At 41.3% G+C, this 21,278-nt stretch overlaps 1 protein-coding gene across 4 annotated transcripts in view; it reads right to left on the bottom strand.

Moving 5' to 3' along the window:
* LOC140714281 (heterogeneous nuclear ribonucleoprotein D-like) overlaps positions 1-3,132 on the bottom strand; it is a 42,747-nt gene extending 39,615 nt beyond the window's left edge. For 2 of the 4 annotated variants that reach the window (XR_012095854.1, XM_073025361.1), the window contains exon 1: positions 2,776-3,131. Coding sequence is in view for 3 of the 4 variants with exons in the window: in XM_073025361.1 (XP_072881462.1) it covers positions 2,776-3,056 (281 nt within the window). In the remaining variant the exon portion in view is untranslated. Of the gene's footprint in view, positions 1-2,775 lie in introns of all 4 variants that reach the window. The other 2 variants (XM_073025362.1, XM_073025363.1) reach the window with 2 other exon arrangements.
* Between the last annotated feature and the right edge of the window lie 18,146 nt (positions 3,133-21,278).

Below are 21,278 nucleotides of genomic sequence, written 5' to 3' on the forward strand. Positions count from 1 at the left end.
AGTTTTTTTTAAACAACTTACTGCTCTTTATAGTAATTTTTGATATTTAGAAACTTTTCATTTCATTATTTTTGAAATCATCCATTTTTACATTTGCCTAAGACTAAGCGTGGTGTAAGTGCTACTGGGCAAAAGTCAATTTGTTTTTTGTGTATGTAGGAGAGTTGATGATCCTGTTCCCATTTGCGCATTTTTTCTTGTATGTGAGGGGTCTGATGTTCCTTTTGCCACTTGCACAATTTGTTTTTATTTTGGAGATGGGGGAGCTGATCTTGTTCCCATTTGCACAATTTTTCTTGCACGTGAGAGATTTAATGTACTTGCTGCTGTTTGTGCATGGGGGCAGTTGATGTTTTGCTTTGAATAGGTTCAGTAGTTTTGTTTCATGATTGTCTGTGGAGAAGATGAATTTCAGGGTTGCATACTGCATACACACTTTCATAAATATACTTTGAATCCTTTGAAGCCATGGCCATGACAAGGCTTTGCATTGAGTGCTGGTGTCAGGCATACAAAGGTGGTAGGTACCGCCTTCACCGCCCTGGTGAAACCAAGTAAAATAAAGGCTTTGCATTGAATGCTGGTGTCAGGCATACAAAAAATGGCCCCTGGTGAAGCCAAGTAAAATTAAGGCCTCAGTGCTGCAGAACAAGGCTTTGGAGAGGACCGTGTAGCTGAATGTATGCTACTTCCCTGTAGTCCATGAAGCAGAAGTTAGGAACTTTTGCTGTCTGCTAGACTATGAATACCAGGTCAGGATGTTGAAACACTTCTTCCTCAGGCTTCTTTGAAACACTGAAGACAACGGTGATTCTTATCATCAATACCTGCCTTTGCCAAGAGGTGGTTCTTGGGATGTGCAAAGCAGAACTTTTTTTCCTCCCAGTGCATTATTGTACAGTGGAGGCAGGTTATAAATGAGGTAAATGAAAAAAGGTAGAAAGAATTACACAAAAAGGGTAATAAGATACAAAACGCTCAAACAGGCAGGGATTACATTTTAAAAGCAGACTCCAACATGGTTCGCAGAAAAACAAGATGTAGACTTCTGTGGGAAACCTTTTCAATATTCCTATTACTAGAGGATTTAAGCAGCAATGGTCAGGGTCTTGCTGCAAACCACTGCATTACCAGCCTCAGATCAGAGCATCAGGGCAGCACTGTACTTATAGTGTAAACTCAAGAAATCAAAACGTACATAATGTTCTATTTTATTGCAAATTTCTATGATTTGTTCACTTTTGAGAGAAAAAACACAAGTGAGAATAATATTCATAAGAACAGTACTCTATTGAACAACTCAATATTTTAGACTTGCATTTCAGTCACTGCAGCCTAACGACTAAAGGAAGCCTACAGAACCCAGACTGGTGAAATATCAGACTATTAAAAAACTGCAGATGTTAGAAACCAGTATTAAAGTCAAAACACTGGAAAACTTATATGTCATACACTGTGGACAGAGATGCTGGGTAAGATGCTGAATACTCAAGATTTTTCTCATAAAATCCAGCTTGGTCAACCTTAGAACAGTTCATGACATTCTCACCCAAGAATGAAGTTCACAATTCCAAGTCCTTCACCAAATGTTTGAAATATTTACAACATTTCAGGGCAGTATTTAGGGAAATTTCATGGTCAAAGACATTTAAGAGGAGGTGTTGAACAAAGACTTTGCTAGATAAATGGTTAGTGCCACAATACCATGGGTACAACAATGAAGCCATGTTCAGGACCAATAATCTCGAATCAAGTTTTAAACCCCACAGATAACTATGGAACTTAACTTCACAATAAATATGGAATTGTAAAGAGTAGTCTGAGTCACAAAGTGACTGGATTGTCATAGCATATACTGTGGTTCACTAATGTCAATCTGCCATCTTAACCTAGATTGCCTACCTCTGACTCAACACCCATACAGCAAACTCCAAACTCATCTTCCCGCTATCATGTCACTCATTTGTAAGAGGTACAATGCCATGCACTAGACAGGCTGCTGTTATTGCCTAAATTATGCTATACTCCAGGTACTCTTCATGCTGCAAAATATTTTGAAAAGGGCACGGAAGACACACTAATGAAAACTTTTTTACGCTGTCCAGGCCAATAAGTTGCAACTTTGTTGTTCTAGTAATTCTTTGATCACTTGGGCCATTTCAAATGAATCAACAATACTGCTGCAAGTCAGAAATCACATTCTCATAAACGATCATTGACTTGAACTACAAACAAGAGAAAACCTACAGATGCCGGAAATCCGAGCAACACACACAAAATGCTGGAGGAATTCAGCAGGCCAGGCAGCATCTGTGAACGAAGTACAGTCGAAACGTCGGCCCGAAACGTCAACTGTACTTTTTCCCATAGATGCTGAGTTTCTCCTGCATTTTGTGTGTGTGATGCATTGACTTGAACTAAATAACATAGCCTACCACGCAACGAATGCTGCCATAGAGTTGTGTTTTAAAGAATGTATAGACAAAGACAGATAGATCCCAAAAGTGAAATAAGTTTTATATAACATGGCCTCACCACTTGATTTCAAGTAATTATAGAAATCCCCTTGTTGTTTTGGTTGATGTGAAGCCGCGGCTGTTTAGACCCGGCTGCTGGATTATCAGTGCTTAAAGCACTGTACCGACAGGAGAAGGAACATTCAAACCCCCAGGAGTCCAGACCCTCAATGAGCCCGACAAAGGGGTCAGTCTCGGGTCATCACGGCTGCAGACTAAGGAACAGGCCTCAGAACCCCAACGCGAGCCCTGCACTCACCCCTCGTCATCCTCGTTCTTGCTGGCGTTGATCTTCGACCCTTCCATCTCCTTGGGCGGTGGCGGAGGTTGCTGTTGTTGCGATTGCTCATGGCCCCCATCTCCCACGCGGCCCGAGGCCTCGTGGCCCTGCTCGCCGCTAACGCCCTTAGCCCCGTTGGCTTTCGACTCGCCGAATGTCTCGTTCTCCGCCGGGCCGCCGAAACTGTAGAAGGCTGCATCAAAGCCGTCGGGACCCGCCCCGGCACCACCGTTCTCAGTGAACTGAGCCGAGTCCGCCATCTTGAGAAGCTGGAGAGCAAGTCCGTTCTGCTTGACGGCAGGTGGGGATAGGGCGGGTTCCACTCGGCCTGATTGACAGGCACCCCCCTTCACCAATCGTCAACCGAGCCTTGCCCAGCTGCTGGATCACCTGACCAACAGCGCCCGGAAAGGCAGACAAGTAGACAGATGGACCAATCCTGACTCCCAGCGCTTCTCCGGTTTGAAAAGAAAAGAATTCGAAGTGGCATCAGGCTTCACCAATGGGAACTGGGAAAATGATGAAACAATGGCAGGTTTAAGCCAATCGTAGGTCAAATCAGCCGGGGCGGAGGAGCAATGAATGAAGCGATGAATTCTCTGCAACAATTCGGATGTTCCATTGATGTTGCCAAATATTTCAGTGCAGAAGTCACCATCCGTCTTCCACGCATCCCTACTGAAGATTTTTCCTTTCCTTCTAGAGAATAAAACATTATTGACTTTGCATTGCATCTGTTTTATCGCTTCCGTTCGCGAATAAATTAAGGTTTGCCTCTCAATTCTTCCAGCGCTTTCATATTGTTTGTTTCTTCAACGTATTTAATGCATCTTTCCATTAAGGATCTTTTAGCCATCTAATAATTTCATGTTTTCTCCATTAAAGTAACACAGCTCAATCCACACCTCTACACCCAAATCTACTTCTCCCCCATTTTACAGTTTGCACCAATATTTAAATACTCCATTATCATTTATTTGGGTTCTTTTTGGAGACTCCATGTGTCTTGTTGTTTTTTATTGTTTTAAGTTCAATGAATAAGAAAAGTGAAAACAAATTAAAAGATGATACTTAGAAATGATATTTATACAATGAGTTATTATGAATTGTAAACCACCACGAAAGTGCCATAGAAACAAATTATTTGGAATAATCTGGATGAACAACAAATACATGGAATGTAATAAAAACACAAAATGCTGGCAGAACTCAGCAGGCCAGACAGCATCTATGGGAGGAGGTAGTGACGACGTTTTGGGCCGAAACCCTTCATCAGGAGTGATTCATCATGGAATGTAAGTTCAGTAACAGATCACTGGCGGGTTTGATAAGGTTCCGAGTGAGGTTTGACTGAATCCGTGCTACAAATAGCAGTGAACCCTTACGACCGCTCTACTTCATGCGGGAGTTTTAAATGTCCTACAAATTTGACAGCATTATGACTTAAATATTAGGGGGAAGACATCAGCCTCTCATCACAGCCCAAACCCGAGCCAAACAAGAACTTTGAGGCGGGAGTAGTTTGACGGCTGTTACAGACCCGCCCTGGCCCTCCCCACTGTGGGACCTGATCTGAATTTTAAAGGCCCTGAATTAAAAGGTGGTAAGAAATGATAGCTGACATGTGGCCCCAGGGAAGAGGCAGAGAAGCGAGATTATTATAATATATATAGCAGCTGGCCCAGACGATACCGGTTCACCCTGGTGACTCCGATACCCGATCGTTGGCAGAAAATTAGATTGGCAAGGTACTTTTAAACACACACACACAATTGCGCCGTGTTTAGAATGGAGTGCACCTTGAGACAACAATAATCCCTTTTATAATTGACTTGCACGTATTTGTTGTGTTTTGTAACTCCGTTACATAAAACTAAATGAAAGGAAAACAAAGTGCCAGGAAGAGAAAATCTGTAGTTCCTGGAAATCCGAGCAACACACACAAAAATACTGGAGGAACTCAGCAGGCCAGGTATAGAAAAAAAGTACAGTCGGCGTTTCGGGCCGGTACTCTTCAACAGGACTGGAGAGAAAAAAAAAGAAATGGGTGGGGGGGGGGGGGACACAAGGTGACAGGTGAAACCGGGAGGGGTAAGGATGAAATAAAGAGCTGGAAAGTTGATTGGTGAAAGAGATACAGGGCTGGGGAAGGGGGATTCTGATAGAAGAGGATCGGCCATGGAACAAAGAGAAAGGGGGGAGGAGCAGCAGAGGAAGGTGAGGGGCAGGCAAGGAGATATGTTGAGAGAGGGAAAAGGGGATGGGGAATGGTGGCGGAGGGGCATTACCGGAAGTTCGAGAAATTGATGTTCACACCATCCGGTTGGAGGTTACCCAGTCAGAATATAAGGTGTTTTTCCGGTATACAGGAGGCCACACCGGGAACACCGGACATAGTATATGATCCCAGCAGACTCAGAGGTGAAGTGTCGCCTCACCTGGAAGGACTGTTTGTGGCCCTGAATGGTAGTGAGGGAGGAGGTGTATGGGCAGGTGTAGCACTTGTTCTGCTTGCAAGGATAATTACCAGGAGGGAGATATGGGTATCTTAGTTTTTTTTTTAATTTAAGCGAGGTGCGCACTTATGATATTATGATTTATGCCACTCATGTTATTTTACATACACCCTGTAATGGTTTTAAACGACAAACTCGAGAAAGTCTGAAAATGTAGGAAATCCAAAGCAACACACACAAAATGCTGGAGGAACTCAGCAGGTCAGGCAGCATCTATAGAAGGGAGTAAATAGTCAACGTTTCGGGCTGACACCCTTCTTCAAGACTGACCATGAAGAAGGGTCTGGGCCCGAAAGGTTGACTGTTGACTCTTTTCCATGGATGCCACCTGACCTGCTGAGTTCGTCCAGCACTTTGTGTGTGATGATTTTAAATGAACAAGAATGCTTAATCAAACATATTACTCAAATATTACTGAAATATTAAATACACAACACTCCTCACTGATTAGCTATGAACTCCAACTCAATTAGGGAAGGGATGGGAGAGCTCAGATAGTAGAGACCACCCCCTTGGCCAACCCCCTCAGTAATTGTTACCTTGTTTTGGATGCCATTGGAGGGGTGACCTGACAGAGGAAGACCACGGCGGTCAGGTCTCTGGCACTGAGCCTGGTTCTGTGGTGTAGAAGGGAGAGAAGATGAGGAATGCGGTAGTCATAGGGGATTCCATAGTGAGGGGAACAGACAGGAGGTTCTGTCAGCCTGATAGAGATACCCCCATGGTGTGTTGCCTCCCAAGTGCCAGGGTTTCAGGATGTCTCGGATCGGGTGCTGAGTATTCTGAAGGGAGAGGGTGAACAGCCAGAAGTCTTGGTACACCTTGGTACTGATGACATAGGTAGAAAAAGGGAGGAGATCCTAAAGAGAGAATTCGGGGAGTTAGGTAGGAAGCTGAAAAGCAGGCCCTCCAGGGTAGTAACCTCAGGATTGCTGCTTGTGCCACGTGCTAACGAGTGCAAGAATAGCATGATCAGGCATATTAATGCGTGGTTGAGAGACTGGTGTAGGGGGCAGGGCTTCGGGTTCCTGGATCATTAGGGCCTCTTCTGGGGGAGCTACGACCTGTACAAAAAGGATGGGTTACACCTGAACCCAAAGGGGTCCAATATCCTAGCAGGCAGATTCAATAGAGCTGTTAGCGAGAGTTTAGATTAATTTGGCAGGGGAATGGGAACCAGAGTGATAGGGCTGAGGAAAGGGAGAACAGAAATAAATCAAAGGTAGCGTGCAACAGAGATTATAGAAATGACAGGCAGGAGATGAGGCATAATCACAGCCAGTGGGATGAGTTACAGGACAATAGAGGAATGGTGCAGTTAAAACAGAGAGCAACAAATACTGGACTGAAAGTGTTATATTTGAAATCTATAAATATTTGAAATACACACGAAATAAAATGGACGATCTTCAAATTCAGCTACAGATTGGCAAGTGTGATGTTGTGGCCTCTATGGGTTGAGTTAAGAAATGGCAAGGGTAAAAGGACCCTAATGGCAGTTGTATACAGGCCTCCAAACATCAGCCGGGATGTGGATTACAAATTACAGCAGCAGATAGAAAAGGTGTGTAGCCTGACATCAGTGGTGGGGAAGTTGTTGGAATCAATTGTTAGGGATGAGATTACGGAGTACCTGGAGGCACATGACAAGATAGGCCAAAGCCAGCATGGTTTCCTGAAAGGAAAATCCTGACAAACTAACCTACTACAATTTTTTTTTGAGGAAATTACAAGCAGGGTAGACAAAGGAGATGCAGTAGATGTTGTGTACTTGGATTTTTAGAAGACCTTTGACAAGTTGCCACACATGAGGCTGCTTAGCAAGATAAGAGAGCATGAAATTACAGGGATGTTACTAGCATGGGTGGAGCATTGGCTGATCGGCACAAAACAGACAGTGGGAATAAAGGGATCCTATTCTGGCTGGCTGCTGATTACAAGTGGAGTTACTCAGGGGTCAGTGTTGGGACAGCTGCTTTTTACGATGCATGTCAATGACTTGGAGTATGGGATTTATGGATTTGTGGCTAAATTTGCCAATGAAACAAAGATAGATGGAGTTGTGGGTAGTGTTGAGGAAACAGACAGCCTGCAGAGAGATTTAGATAGTTTAGGGGAATGGGCAAAGAAGTGGCAAATGAAATACAATGTTGGAAAGTGTGTGGTCATGCACTTTGGTGGAAGAAATAAACGGGCAGACTATTATTTAGATGAGGAGAGAATTCAAAATGCAGAGATGCAAAGGGACTTGGGGTCTTTGTGCAGGATACCCTAAAGGTTAACCTCCAGGTTGTGAAGAAGGCGAATGCAATGTTGGCATTCATTTCTAGAGGTATAGAATATAAGAGCAGGGATGTGATGTTGAGGCTCTGTAAGGCACTTCTGAGACCACACTTGGAGTATTGTGGGCAGTTTTGGGCTCCTTATTTTGGAAAGGATATACTGACATTGAAAAGTGTTCAGAGAAGAATCACGAGAATGATTCCAGGAATGAAAAGGTTACCATATGAGGAATGTCTGGCAGCTCTTGGGCTGTATTCCCTGGAGTTCGGGAGAATGAGGGGGGATCTCATAGAAACATTTTGAATGTTAAAAGGCCTGAACAGATTAGATATAGCAAAGTTATTTCCCACGGTAGGGGAGTCTAGGACAAGAGGGCACGACTTCAGGATTGAAGGGCATCCATCTAGATCAGAGATGCTGCGAAATTACTTTAGTCAGAGGGTGGTAAATCTGTGGAATCTGTGGAGACCAAGTCATTGGGTGCATTTAAGGCAGAGATAGATAGGTTCTTGATTAGCCAGGGCATCAAAGGGTATGGGGAGAAGGCAGGGGAGTGGGGATGACTGGAAGAATTGGATCAGCCCATGATTGAATGGTGGAGCAGAATCAGTGGGTCAAATGGCCTACTTCTGCTCCTATATCTTATGATCTTATGGTCTTAATTTAGAATGCATTGCAACTATATACACAATATACTATATAATACAACTACTATGTAGACATCCACAGCATAGTAAATGCTAAATTGAACCACTCATGCCAAAAGATTTAATCGCTGTGGAGGATGTTTTACTCTTGCAGGATAATATCTTTTCTGACAAGGATGATCACTCTGCTTGACAGGTGAGATTTGTGGCTGTGAAACAAGATCATATTCTGGAGCTTCCTCCATGGTGGTTGTAGGAGTTGACTCTGGGACTGCAGGAAGTGGTTCTGGCAGCTCTGCAAACAAGAGAAAATCTACAGATGCTGGAAATCCGAGCAACACATGCAAAATGCTGGAGGAACTCAGCAGGCCAGGCAGCATCAATGGAAAAAAGTACAGTCAACATTTCAGACTGAAACCCTTCCTGCCAAAGGGTTTTGTCTCAAAACATTGACTGTATTTTGTGTCTGGCAGCTCTGACTTTTCTTCTCTAACAATTGAGTCTGCTCTCCTCAAAAGATCGATGTGTCTCCAGATGATATCAAACACAATCTCCAGTGTAGGAAAGTGGACGAGTTCTGTCCTTCATCTTTCTGAATAGCCACTTTTGATCACCTCTATAGTCCCTTGCCAGGACTGCTTGTCCAAGAACGAAACATGTAATCTCCTTGATTGAAAAGCCTTCAGCTTCTCTCAGCCATTTGTCCTGCATACTCCTTCTGGAATTGGTTTTGATGAACTCCAAGCGTGTACACAAGGACAACCAAGGAACAGCATAGCTGGTGTGTTGTTGGTTGTGGAGTGTGTTGCATTGCAATTTGCAATAAGGAGTTTCTGATTCCGAGTCAATGTAGCATGTTCTGCTGACATTGCTTGCAGTGCATCCTTTAGACTCTGGACAAACCTTTTCATCAAGCTATTTGTTGCTGGATGGTACAGTGCAGATGTAATATGTCTTATTCCAATTACTGAAACTGTTCTGCAAAAAACTGTTCGCCAATGTCACTGACTAAGTGTACCGGAACACCAGTCCTTGAGAAAAGATTTTGTGTTATTATATGTGTACATAACAAAGAACATCAGTTTCCAGTGTGTAATGTGAGTGGTTCGCCTGTAACTAGAAGTAACATTCTCTCTCTCTCTCCTCCTTCTCCCCCCCTCCCGAGTACAATGTGGTTGAGCTGAAGACATTCTGTTACTCTGTAAATAAAATAGTTCTGACATTTTCACCCATGCAAGTTTGTCTTTGCTGAAGAACAAACATAACATGGTGTCAGAAGTCGGCATGAGACCTAAATTAAAAACGTTACTGAATACTGCAAATGACTAGGAAAGAGACGCTAGGTTCTGACAGAGAGCAGCTGGTGGCAAGCGAGCATGGCGTCTTGAAGTTCAATAAGAAATTGAGGTGAGAGCTTAAAAGTTCCCTCAAAAGAGAGTACTGTACCTAAGTCCTCCCACAGCTAGGCAGTTTACTGCTTCAAACCCGGATTCAATATATACTTAGCTACAAGCAGAGATGGTGGAGCAGAGGAAAAATTGAAAGCGTCTACCTTTCTACATGTAATTGGCGAAGATACTTTGGACATTTACAACAGCTTTCAAATTGATGAGACAGACTTTACATTGGATAATCTGATGACAGAATTTGTACCAAGTAAAAATATCAAGTTTGAAAGATATAAATTATTTTCCTGTGAACAGAAACAAGATGTTAGCTTTGACCAATACTCAGCTGAGCTTCACATACTGAGTAAGTCCTGTAAGTTTGGAGACTTGAGGGACTCACTAGTTAGAGACAAAATAGTTTGGTTAATCCCAGATAATGGACTCAGAGAAAGCTTGCACTGTGAAAAAGATGTAATGCTGGAAAGGGTTGTGAATATGTGTAGGGCAGCGGAGATCACATGAGCACAAGCTAAAGAACTACACAGGCTGGAAACAACGGTGCATTCTGTGGGCAAAGCACAAGGCATTTCACAACACAACTGCAAACCAAAGAGATAGGCTCAAACAGTAAATGTGAAGGTAGGCACATCCCAAAGAAGTGTCCTGCTTATGAAAAGTCCTGCAATAATTGTGGGAAGAGGCATCATTTCTCAAAGGGCTGCGAAGCTACCAAGAGAAGGGTGCACATGGTTGCTAAGGAAATAGAGGAAGTCTCTGTGGATTCTCTACAGACTGCTGGAGCTGGTAAGACAGAATGGATTGTTCCAGTGACTGTGAATGAGACAGTAATTCCATTCAGGATTGACAGTGGAGCCCAGCTATATCTGTTCTTTGTGGATTATTACAAGACTCTCAAAGTAATGAGAAAGATCTAAAAGTGACCGGATATACTGGAGAGAATGTTATAGTAAAAGGAGGCTGTATAGTGACCTTCAAGCACAAGGGGCAGCAGCTAAAGGCACGGCTACCTGTTGTAGAAAAGAGAGTACAACTAATATTAGGTCTGAGTACATGTGAAAAACTCAACTTCTTGAAAAGATTTTTCATACAGGCTTCACAAGCCAAAGAAGACCACACAACACTCATGGAGGAGTATGCAGATCGCTTTGAGGGGCTTGGATGCTTACCTGGTGTTCACAAAATCCATGTAGATGAGACAAGACAGTAGCTCCTGTTGTCCATGCATATAGGAAAGTTCTGTTTGCACTTAGAGACAAACTTAAACAAGAACTAGCATGCATGGAATGGATAAATGTCATACAGAAATTGATGAACCAGCAGATTGGGAAAAATTGGGAAAAGAAAAATGAAGCATTGCGGATACGTCTAGACCAAAGAAATCCCAATAGTCATCAAGAGAGAGCATTTTAAGTTGCCAACACAGGAGGATATCATGTCTCAGTTTGCAGGTGCCAAGTGGTTTAGCAAACTTGATGTGGTTTTGGCAGGTGAAGCTTGATGAGGCAGTTTGAGACTGTGTAATTTTAACACACCAGAGGAAAGATATCACTTTCTTCCTTGACTGTATGGGATCCTGTTCACTCCAGAAATCTACTGTAAAAGTATCCACATGATCTTTGAGGTTGAGACTGTGATGGATGATATCACTGTCTAGGGGTCCACCAAGGAAGAACATGATGCACAATTGAGACGGTTGCTAGATGTGACCTGGAATGTCAACCTGAAATTAAATAATGAGAAATATGAGTTTGGTGTTAAGACACTGACTTTCATTGGAAGAGGGAGTGAAGCTCGACCCAAGAAAGATGTCAGCCATTGAGCACATGGAGAGGTCCCAAAACAAAGAGGAGGCGAGATGTTTCCTATGGATAGTGACTTGTCTGGGTCATCCCTCAAATGTCTACAGTGTCAGCACCACTAAGGTCACCCCTGGAGCAGCAAAATGAGTGGATTTGGTCTCATCAGCAAGAAGATTTTTTTCCCCGAGGTTGAAAAGAATCCAAATTGAAGAGCCTGTTCTTAAGTTTAATGATCCGTATACATATACTTTTTTATGTTGCGGGGGGGCTGGGAGGCTGTGGATCGGTTACTGCGGGATTCACGTGTGTAATCATGGCGGTTGCCATGACCCGTACAACAGAGGGGGGTAATGTTGTGTTTTTTTTCCACAACATTAGTAGGGGGGTATTTTGTTTTTTTTCCTTTATATTTTAATTTTTTTCTATCTTTTTGCCTGGATGATTGGTGGGGACACACATAGCAACATGGAGATTTTTATAAAGATTTCCCAGGATACCACGAAAGTGGAAAGATTAGGTATTATTATAGATTGGAGTAATATAATAAAAAAAATAATGACTAATCTACTAAATATTTTAAGTTTTTGCAACGTTGAGGGAGAGGTTGTTTTCTTGACACCACTGTGTCAGGGTGATGACTTCCTCCCTGTTACTATTTGAGATTAGGCCAATCAGTGTAGTCTTATCAGCAAATTTAATTAACAGATAGGAGCTATGGGTGGAGATACAGTAATGGGTATACAGAGAGTAAAGGAGGAGGATTTGCACACAGCCCTGAGGGGCACCTGTGTTGACGGTCAGAGGGGCAGAAGTGAGAGAGCCCATATCTACAACCTGCTGGCAACCTGACAGGAGGTCGAGGATCCAGCTACACAAGGCAGGGTGAAGGCTGAGGTCCCTGAGCTTCTTGTTGAGCCTGGAGAAAATTATGGTGTTCATTGCTGAACTGTTGTCCAAAAACAGTATTCTCACATAAGCATCCCATTTCTCCAGATGTGTAAGGATGGTGTGTAGAACTGCGGCTATTATGTCGTCTGTCGATCGGTTGTGTCAGTAGGTGAATCATAGGGAGTCCAGTGTGGGTGGTAGCATGCTGCAGATGTAATCCTTGACCAGTCTCACAAAGCATTTGCTTATTATTGAGGTGAGTGCGACAGGACACCAGTCGTTCAGGCATGTTACCTTGGTCTTTTTTGGGTAGAGGTAAAGGGCATCTTGGTGAGTAAAAATGTAAATGAAGAGTTAGTGAAGTGATATACAGTCCAAGAATAAATCAAGATATCAGCTAGACCATTACTTCATGTGAGATATGTCTTACCTACAGGTCATGGCTGCAGAAATGGAGGAAGTCATGGAGGGATTGTTTACTGAGTCTCTGTGGGTGGAAGTTAGAAAGAGGAAGGGGTCAATAACTCTACTGGGTGTTTTTTATAGACCAACCAATAGTAACAGGGACATCAAGGGGCAGATAGAGAGACAGATTCTGGAACGGTGCAGTAATAACAGAGTTGTCATGGGGGATTTTAATTTCCCCAATATTGATTGGCATCTCCCTAGAGCTAGGGGTTTAGATGGGGTGGAGTTTGTTAGGGGTGTTCGGGAAGGTTTCTTGACACAATATGTAGATAAGCGTACAAGACGAGAGGCTGTACTCGATCTGATATTGGGAAATGAACCTGGTCAGGTGTCAGGTCTCTCAGTGGGAGAGCATTTTGGAGATAGTGATCATAATTCTATTTCCTTTACCATAGTATTGGAGAGGGATAGGAACAGACAAGTTAGGAAAGTGGTTAATTGGAGTAAGGGGAAATATGAGGCTATCAGGCAGGAACTTGGAAGCATAAATTGGGAACAGATGTTCTCAGGGAAATGTACGGCAGAAATGTGACAAATGTTCAGGAGATACTTGTGTGGAATTCTGCATAAATACAGGAATCGTGGTGTACAAAGGCAGTTGAAATCGAGTCAAGAAGAAAAGAAAAACTTAGGAAAGGTTCAAAAAACTAGATAATGATAGAGATCTAGAAAATTGTAAGGCTAGCAGGAAGGAGCTTAAGAATGAAATTAGGAGAGCCCGAAGGGGCCGTGACAAGGCTTTGGTGAGCAGGATTCAGGAAAACCCCAAGGCATTCTATAAGTAAATGAAGAGCAAGAGGATAAGCTATGTTTCTAGACCAAAGCAGCAAGCAGAGACCCTGTACCAGACAGTTGGAGTTCAAAGTTGGAAGTGGATTTGTTTGATTGTAATGGGAAGAGTCAAATTGTTGTAACAGACTACTTTTCCAATTACCCAGAGGTTGCAACCCTGCAATCAACATTCAGCAAAGCGGTCATCCCCTTCCTGAAAGTTGTGTTTGTGAGGCATGGAGTTCCATGTGAAGTGGTATCAGACAATGGTCCACAATTTTCGAGCTGTGAATTTGTGTCCCTTGCCAATGATTGGGGGTTTCAGCATATAACTTCAAGCCCATATCACCCAAAATCTAATGACCTAGCAGAGAGTTCAGTCAAGATAATGAAAGTTCTAATGAAGAAAGCACAAATGGATGGGAGGATTTCTACATAAGTCTGATTTACAGAAATGTATCACTACAGAATGGCTATTCACCAGCCCAAAATGCCAATGGGTCAGCAGATACACACTAACCTTCCAATGCATGAAAACCTGTTGATACCTAAAGGAACACACAAGGTCAAATTGGCTAAAGTAAAAGGGAAGAAGAAACAGAAACAGTATCATGACAAGACAGTGAAAAGCCTACCAGTTCCAAAGCCTGGAGATCAATTGCGAATCTGAGATCACGATTCTGGCACATGATCCATGCTTAGACCACAACATTTTCTTAGATTATCTTGAGAATTGGGTTGGTCTCTCTGGTAGTGACCTTAATTGGTTTTGCTCATATACTCTATCTTAGAGAGAAAATCTTTGTCTGTCTTGGAGATCAATTTGCTAAGAGATATAAAATACCTTTTGGTGTTGTACAGGGAAGCTGTCTTGGTACCCTACTCTGCTCCTTATACATACTCCACTCAGGAGACATCATTAGAAAGCATGAACTTAATTTCTACAGTTATTCAGATGACAGACAATTGTATATCTCGCAGAGCCTGAAAATGATAAACCCTATCTTCTCTGTTTTCTGGTATGGCTTCAATAAACAAATGGGTGAACAATAATTTCCTAAAACTAAATGAAGATAAAACTAAAATACTTTGGTTGGTCCCAAAGCCAAAAGAAATAAACTTCTTGGAAACTTGGCTCCCCTTGTAAAATCAGAAGTAATTAGCCAAAGTGTTTTCCTTGATTCATATTTGAATTTTAAATCCCACATAAAGAACGTGACTAGAGCAGCATTTCTACACTTAGAAAATATTGCAAAGCTATGTCCATTCTTGTCATGCAATGATGCTGAAAATTAATTCATGCCATTATATCAAATAGACTAGATTACTGCAATGCATTTTTACTGGCCTTCCAAAGCACTCTATTGACAAACTTACACTCAATCAGAACACCACTACGAGATTTTTAACTAAAACCAGGTTGAGGAAACAGATCACTCCTATACTAGTTACTCTGCATTGGCTTCCTGTATCTTTTAGAATTGCTTATAAATTTCTCTTACTTTCTTTAAAGCTCTCAATGACCTGGAACTGGAGTACATCACAGAGTCACTTTAGTTTTATAATCCTGATCAAGCTCTCAGGTCTTTTTCTGCCAGTCTCTTAAATTTAAACAATCTCACTCAAAAGATAATTGGCAGGTCAGCTTTTTTGAACTACAACCTAAACTGTGGAATCCAATACCTAAAACTATAAGGGATGCAGATTCAGTGGGCACTTGTAAAAGCCCCTCAAAGCCTACATATTTAACCTTGCTTTTAACTAACATCTTTTTGTCGATTATTTTCATGTTTGCAATTTACCCAATTGTAATGCATTTTGAACTACATTGTATGAAAAGTGCTCTATAAATAAGTTACCATTTTTACTACCTGTATATGTTAACTCTTTTATTCTGGGATCATTCACATAAACCTCCTCTGGACCCTCTCCAATGCCAGAGCATATAGTGCCCTTTATTAAAAGAGGATTTATTACTAAAGTAGAAACGTGCTGCTTCAACTCAAGGAGCTCTTGATGAGACCAGGCGTGTAATACTATGCACAGGTTGAGCCTCTCTGCCTAAGGAACAATATAGACATGAAAGAAAGCTCATCAGATTGATTCCTGAGATGGTAGGTTTGTCATTGGAGAGATTAAGCATACTGTGCCTATAACCTCTAAACAAATGAAGAATGAGAGGTGATTTCATTGAAATATGCATAATTCTTACAGGGTTTGAAAGGGTAGATGCAGCTTTGGGCTCAGATGTCTGTAAATTTCAGCAATTTCAGCAGCCAGGAGAAGTGGTGCCAATCAGACCACCTGGCTGCCCATCAGCGATATGTTTCTAAGATCCTTCATCATCAATGGATATTTAACATATTAAAAAATCAATACTTCAGATCCTTTCACATTAACTTTTCCCATTGACTAAATTAACTGGCAACTCTAATTAGAATTTTGCATTAAAAAGATCTTTATAAAATCAGGTATTTACTTGAAAATTCTCTTAAAGCAAATAAGTTGCAAAGCAACACACACAAAATACTGTAGGGACTTAGCAGGTCAGGCAGCATCTTTGGAAAGGAATAAGAAATCATCGTTTTAGGCCGAGACCATCCATCAGCTGCCTGACCTGCTGAGTTCCTCCAACATTGTGTATGTGTGTTATTCTGGATTTCTGGCATCTTCAAAATCTCTTATGTTTAAAATAATTTGCAAAAGTTATAAAATAAACATTGAGAGACAATGAAATCTCTGGGCATGTGATTGTTACTGTGGTGAACTACATATACCTGTCTGGACACGCCCCCCCCTCCCCCCGCTGACTGCTCCTGTGGCTCCTCCCACTGACCGTGGATCTTCCCACAGACCCCGGTATAAAGGCGATTGAGGCCTGAGCCCTGCCCTCAGTCTCCAGGATGTAGCATGGTGGTCAATTGCTGCTTGTTCTTTCTTCCAGTCAATAAAAGCCGATATCTCGCCTCACGTCTCAGAGAGTTATTGATGGTGCATCAGTTACTTTTTGAGATCAATAAATGAGTGTTCTAGTTGGAACAGATTGTTCTTTCCTGAGGGTAAAGAGCACCAATTCACTCATCATTGGTTGTATTTTGGGTAACATACATGCAAAGTCAGAGAAAGCATGCAACATGATACTCAACCTCGTGCAAGTGAAGAGGAAGAATGTCATGATAAGGTTGTTCAGGGTATTTGTGGCAACAATTCAAGGATGAACATATTCATTGGGTCTTGCTGCTGATCCAAATTACAGAATCAGAATCAGGTTTATTTTCAGTCTTGTATAATATGAAATTTGTAGTTTTGTGGCAACAGTACAATGCAAAGACATACAACTACCATATATTACAAAATAAATAAATAAATAATGCCAAATACAGTTAGATAGTATTCAGAGACTATTCAGAAATCTGATAATGCTTGTTCACTTGCCCAGGTCTAACAGGCTCTGTCAACAATACTTTACACTGGACAGTTGTATTACTAGCCATGCTATGTTGAAAGGCCGGGACTAGTCTCCTGCACAGGTTATTCAGATGAAACACAAGATTTGCAGAACATCCAGCATGCTGGGCAGGGAGTCTGTGGCACAGTGCAGAGATGACCTCAGCTGAAACAGCAGCCAGTGCCTCCCAATGCAAATAAGAGCTTATATTCTTGGACATTCAAAATTCATCTTTTAAAGTTAATCCTTGCTCCTCAACCTGAAATATTACCTGGTGATAATAGATGCTGACTGATCTGTTGAGTATTTTCAGCATTTTATTTCAGATTTTCAGCATCTGCAATTTTTTTCTGTAAGACCATCAGGCATGAGAGCATAATTAACACTATTGTATCTGCTCTGCCATTCAAACATGGCTGATTTATTATCTCTCCTGCCTTCTTCCTATCACCCATTCCTCCTCAGCTCTTCCAATATATATTTTTAGTGTATTAGTTCAGGAACTATCTACATGTTCTTTGTTTCCACTCCAATACCCTCAGATGTGGTTGGTTAAGAACCTTCAAAGAAAGCCAACACAGACTATGTCCCGATTGTTAGACTGGGCTGGAATGTTTGCACCAACTTGGATGTGGAGAGTTTTCTCCTCGAGCCCTCAAGACACAAATGTAATTCACAAAATACTTCTATTTCATATTTTGAATATTGGCAGCTTTTTTCATTTGACTCATGAGAGAGGGTTTTTTACATAATATTTCAATTACCTCATCAATGTTCTATAATTTTCCCTGATTTGAGTGTCAACTCTATTTCTTAAAAGCTGAAAGCATTATAGTCAAACCAAATGTGAGTTTATTGCTCTGCACAAGTACAGTGAGGTACAGTTAAAATGAAAAGGTCACTTGCAGCTATATCACATGTAATTAAGGAAACAATTCCTTAAGGATTTGAATGCTCTTGTAATGAAATTAAGCTGAAAAATATTATACAGGAAACACATTCAACTATGGAAACTTGCATAGTCTTTATTGTAACAAGCATTTCAAAACATTTGTCATCAAACACTAGTCCTTTTAAAGAGATGGTTGCATATCATAATGAAAAGAGTAACTTCAAGGAACATATTGAATGAGAAGTGGGGTAGACAGGTTTAGGGAGGGAAATCTTTAGAGTTTAGGGCCAAAAGCAATGCAATAATAAAAAAAACAATTTGTGCAAGAGATCAGGTTGGAGGGACAGAGATCCTGGAAAAGTATGGACTAGAAGATGGAAAGAAGACAAGATTTTTGAGAAATATGAAAAGGATGCGATTTATCTTGCTGGATCACAGCAATCTGAAAGGAATGAATGTAATGGGCTAATGGGTTTTGTGCCAGTTAGAGTACATATACCAGTTTCTGATACAATCCAAGATGGGGAGGTGGGAGACAGTTAGCAACGTTTTGTTATATTGAAGTTAAAGGAAACAAACACATGGATGGCAGTTTGGTGGCCCAAAGCAGAGACGGAGATGAATGATATTAATGAGATCAAATGAGGCAGTCTGTTGATTCAGAGGATTCAGAGTCAACTCAGAGTCTGAGTCAGGCCTATGAGTTGGTACCTGAAGCTCAGCTCTGAGTCAAATTATAGACCAAATCGAATCAATTTTAGACAATCACCTTAGAGTGATACAGTCACTGGAATCTGTAACAATAATCAAAGGAGATTTTGGTTTTTCAATATTTAATTGGAGAAAATCCAGCTCATCTTTCACTGGCTGCTAGGAGATCAGTGTGATCAATCAGACTGGGGAGGAGTTCAGAGAAAAGGTACTAAGAGAGTTGGATACCATCATGTAACAGCATAGGAAGAGAAGCCTTTGGATGGTAGCAATGAATGGATGGAGATGAACCTAAACAAAGACATTCGCTGTATAGCTGGACAATAAAGGCAAAATATTGATGGAGGATAGAGTTGGCAAGCAAAGGCTGTAGACATGTCAGGATGGATTAGAATGAATATTCAACCATTGTTTTAATGATTATGCTAAGGGATTTTTTAGTTTTAGCGTGTTAAGAACAAAATAAATAACTGCTATTATCAATCTGACACAATCTCTCTTTCTTAACTTCCCTTTTTTAATGTTTATTTACCTTTTAGCGAAGGCTGCCACATTAATAACAATATTCCTATAAGATTTTGTTTCTTTTTGTATGCAATGTATGATTTCAGCCACTCAGTGGCACTACATTGAAACTGCGAACATGAACCACTAAATATTACCTGGTTAAATACACGAGTGGACAGAAATGTTTCATACACAAAGGCGATTCCTGACTCTCCCACTTCAGCTCCAGTACAGAAGAAAGTCATTTAGTCTCCCTTGCTTGTGTCAGCCATTTGTAACATTGTGAACAACTTGTGTTAGCAAACTGGACATCGGTCAAGATTGGAATAGGGGACAAGGAGGTTATTTTTAAAATAGACAAATAATTTCAGTTTCACCTAATTTTCACTGTGATTAATCTTTTGCACTAAGTTGCCATGAAACAAACTTATGTGAGATAATGAGGTGACAGCTACTGAAACAGGCCTTTGAATAGACAATGAAAGATGCATTTATATTATGTCTATAATACCCCAAGTGTTGGTGTGTGGCCTAGTGGGCAAGGCATCAGACTAGTAACCTGAAGGTCACTGGTTCGAGCCTCAGCTGAGGCAGCGTGTTTGTGTCCTTGAGCAAGGCACTTAACAACACATTGCTCTGCGACGTCACTGGTGCCAAGCTGCATGGCACTGCTGCATGGGTCCTTGTGCCCTTCCCTTGGACAACATCGGTGGCGTGGAGAGGGGAAGGCCTGCAGCTTGGGCAACTGCCAGTCTCCCATACAACCCTGCCCAGGCCTGCGCCCTGGAAACTCCAGGCGCAGATCCATGATCTCTTGAGATCGACGGGTGCCACCAATAATACCCCAAAGAAGTGCATTTATATAGTGGCTATGTTATCACAAAGAGTTGCATTTAGTGTCTATGATACTCAAAAATATATATTTATATAGTGTCATAGTACCACAAAGAATTGCAGTTTTGTAGTGTCTATCATACCACAAAGAAATGCATTTATATAGAGTCATAATGCCACAAAGAATTGCATTTATATAGTGCCTGTAATACCCCAAAGCACTTTGTGGCTAATGAAGCACTTAAGTCTTCCCATTGTTGTAAAACAGGAAATGTTGCAATCAAATTGTGCATGCAAGCTTCCACAAATAACTACCTTAATAACAGCCAATGAAACCATTATTAAGTTGAGGGATAAATATTGGTCCGCAATTAAATACACTTGAGAAGCAACAGAATGTGGAACTTTGCCACACACTGTTTCTGAAGAAAAGCCTTTCAATTCTTTTAAAAAACAATTAGATAGTTGATTAATAAAAGTAGGTATTGAGTAGCATAATGATAAGTGGTGGACTTATTCCACACAAGATGGGGTTAAAAACAGTTGTGGCGTATGATGCTCAATGACCTGGTTCTATCAGGCAATGTTCAATAAAACCATCAAGGTGGACAATATTGAGAGTTTCCTCTGCCTACAAATTACTGATTACCTGTTACTGTTTTCTGAGTAAAGAAATCTCTCCTGAAATCTCTGCTAGATTCAATACTCTTTAAGTATAGTATTGTTTAAATTCTTTTATTTCTTTATTTTCCTGTAAATATATTAATCTTGTGGTGACAGATACAGTACATACTTTGATAATAAATTTACTTTGAACTTTATTGACTGCCCTTCATCTCTAATTTTCCACTCCCATATTTTGTTTTACTGTACATCTACCTTATCAAACTTTTCTTATAATTTTAAAGACATCAATTCCGCCTTGAGAGATATGTGTCTTTACTGAGAGATAAAACTGGCCTTTTTAAAACCGAAAACAGGTCTATTACCACACTAAAGCCTGCTGGGTAAATCAGTCAGCTTTCCAAGCATTGCTTTACAGCCGGAGTTCTCAGCCTGGGGTCCATGGACCCATTGGTTAATGGTAGGGGTCCATGGCATAAAAAAGGTTGGGAACCCCTGCTGTACACGAAGCCATGGGACAAATGCAGTTCTTGGAGAATCATAACTGTTACTGTTACCACATTTGTGTAAATTAATTGTTCTTTCACAACTTAAGGCTTCAACATCCCATCAACACTACCTAATAGCAATAAACAAGTTACCAATCACTGCAGGAAGTCTTCAGTGAAACTTGTTTCATGTAGTT

Source organism: Hemitrygon akajei, chromosome 21, assembly GCF_048418815.1.
Source record: "Hemitrygon akajei chromosome 21, sHemAka1.3, whole genome shotgun sequence".
In the NCBI taxonomy this organism is placed as follows: Eukaryota; Metazoa; Chordata; class Chondrichthyes; order Myliobatiformes; family Dasyatidae; genus Hemitrygon; species Hemitrygon akajei.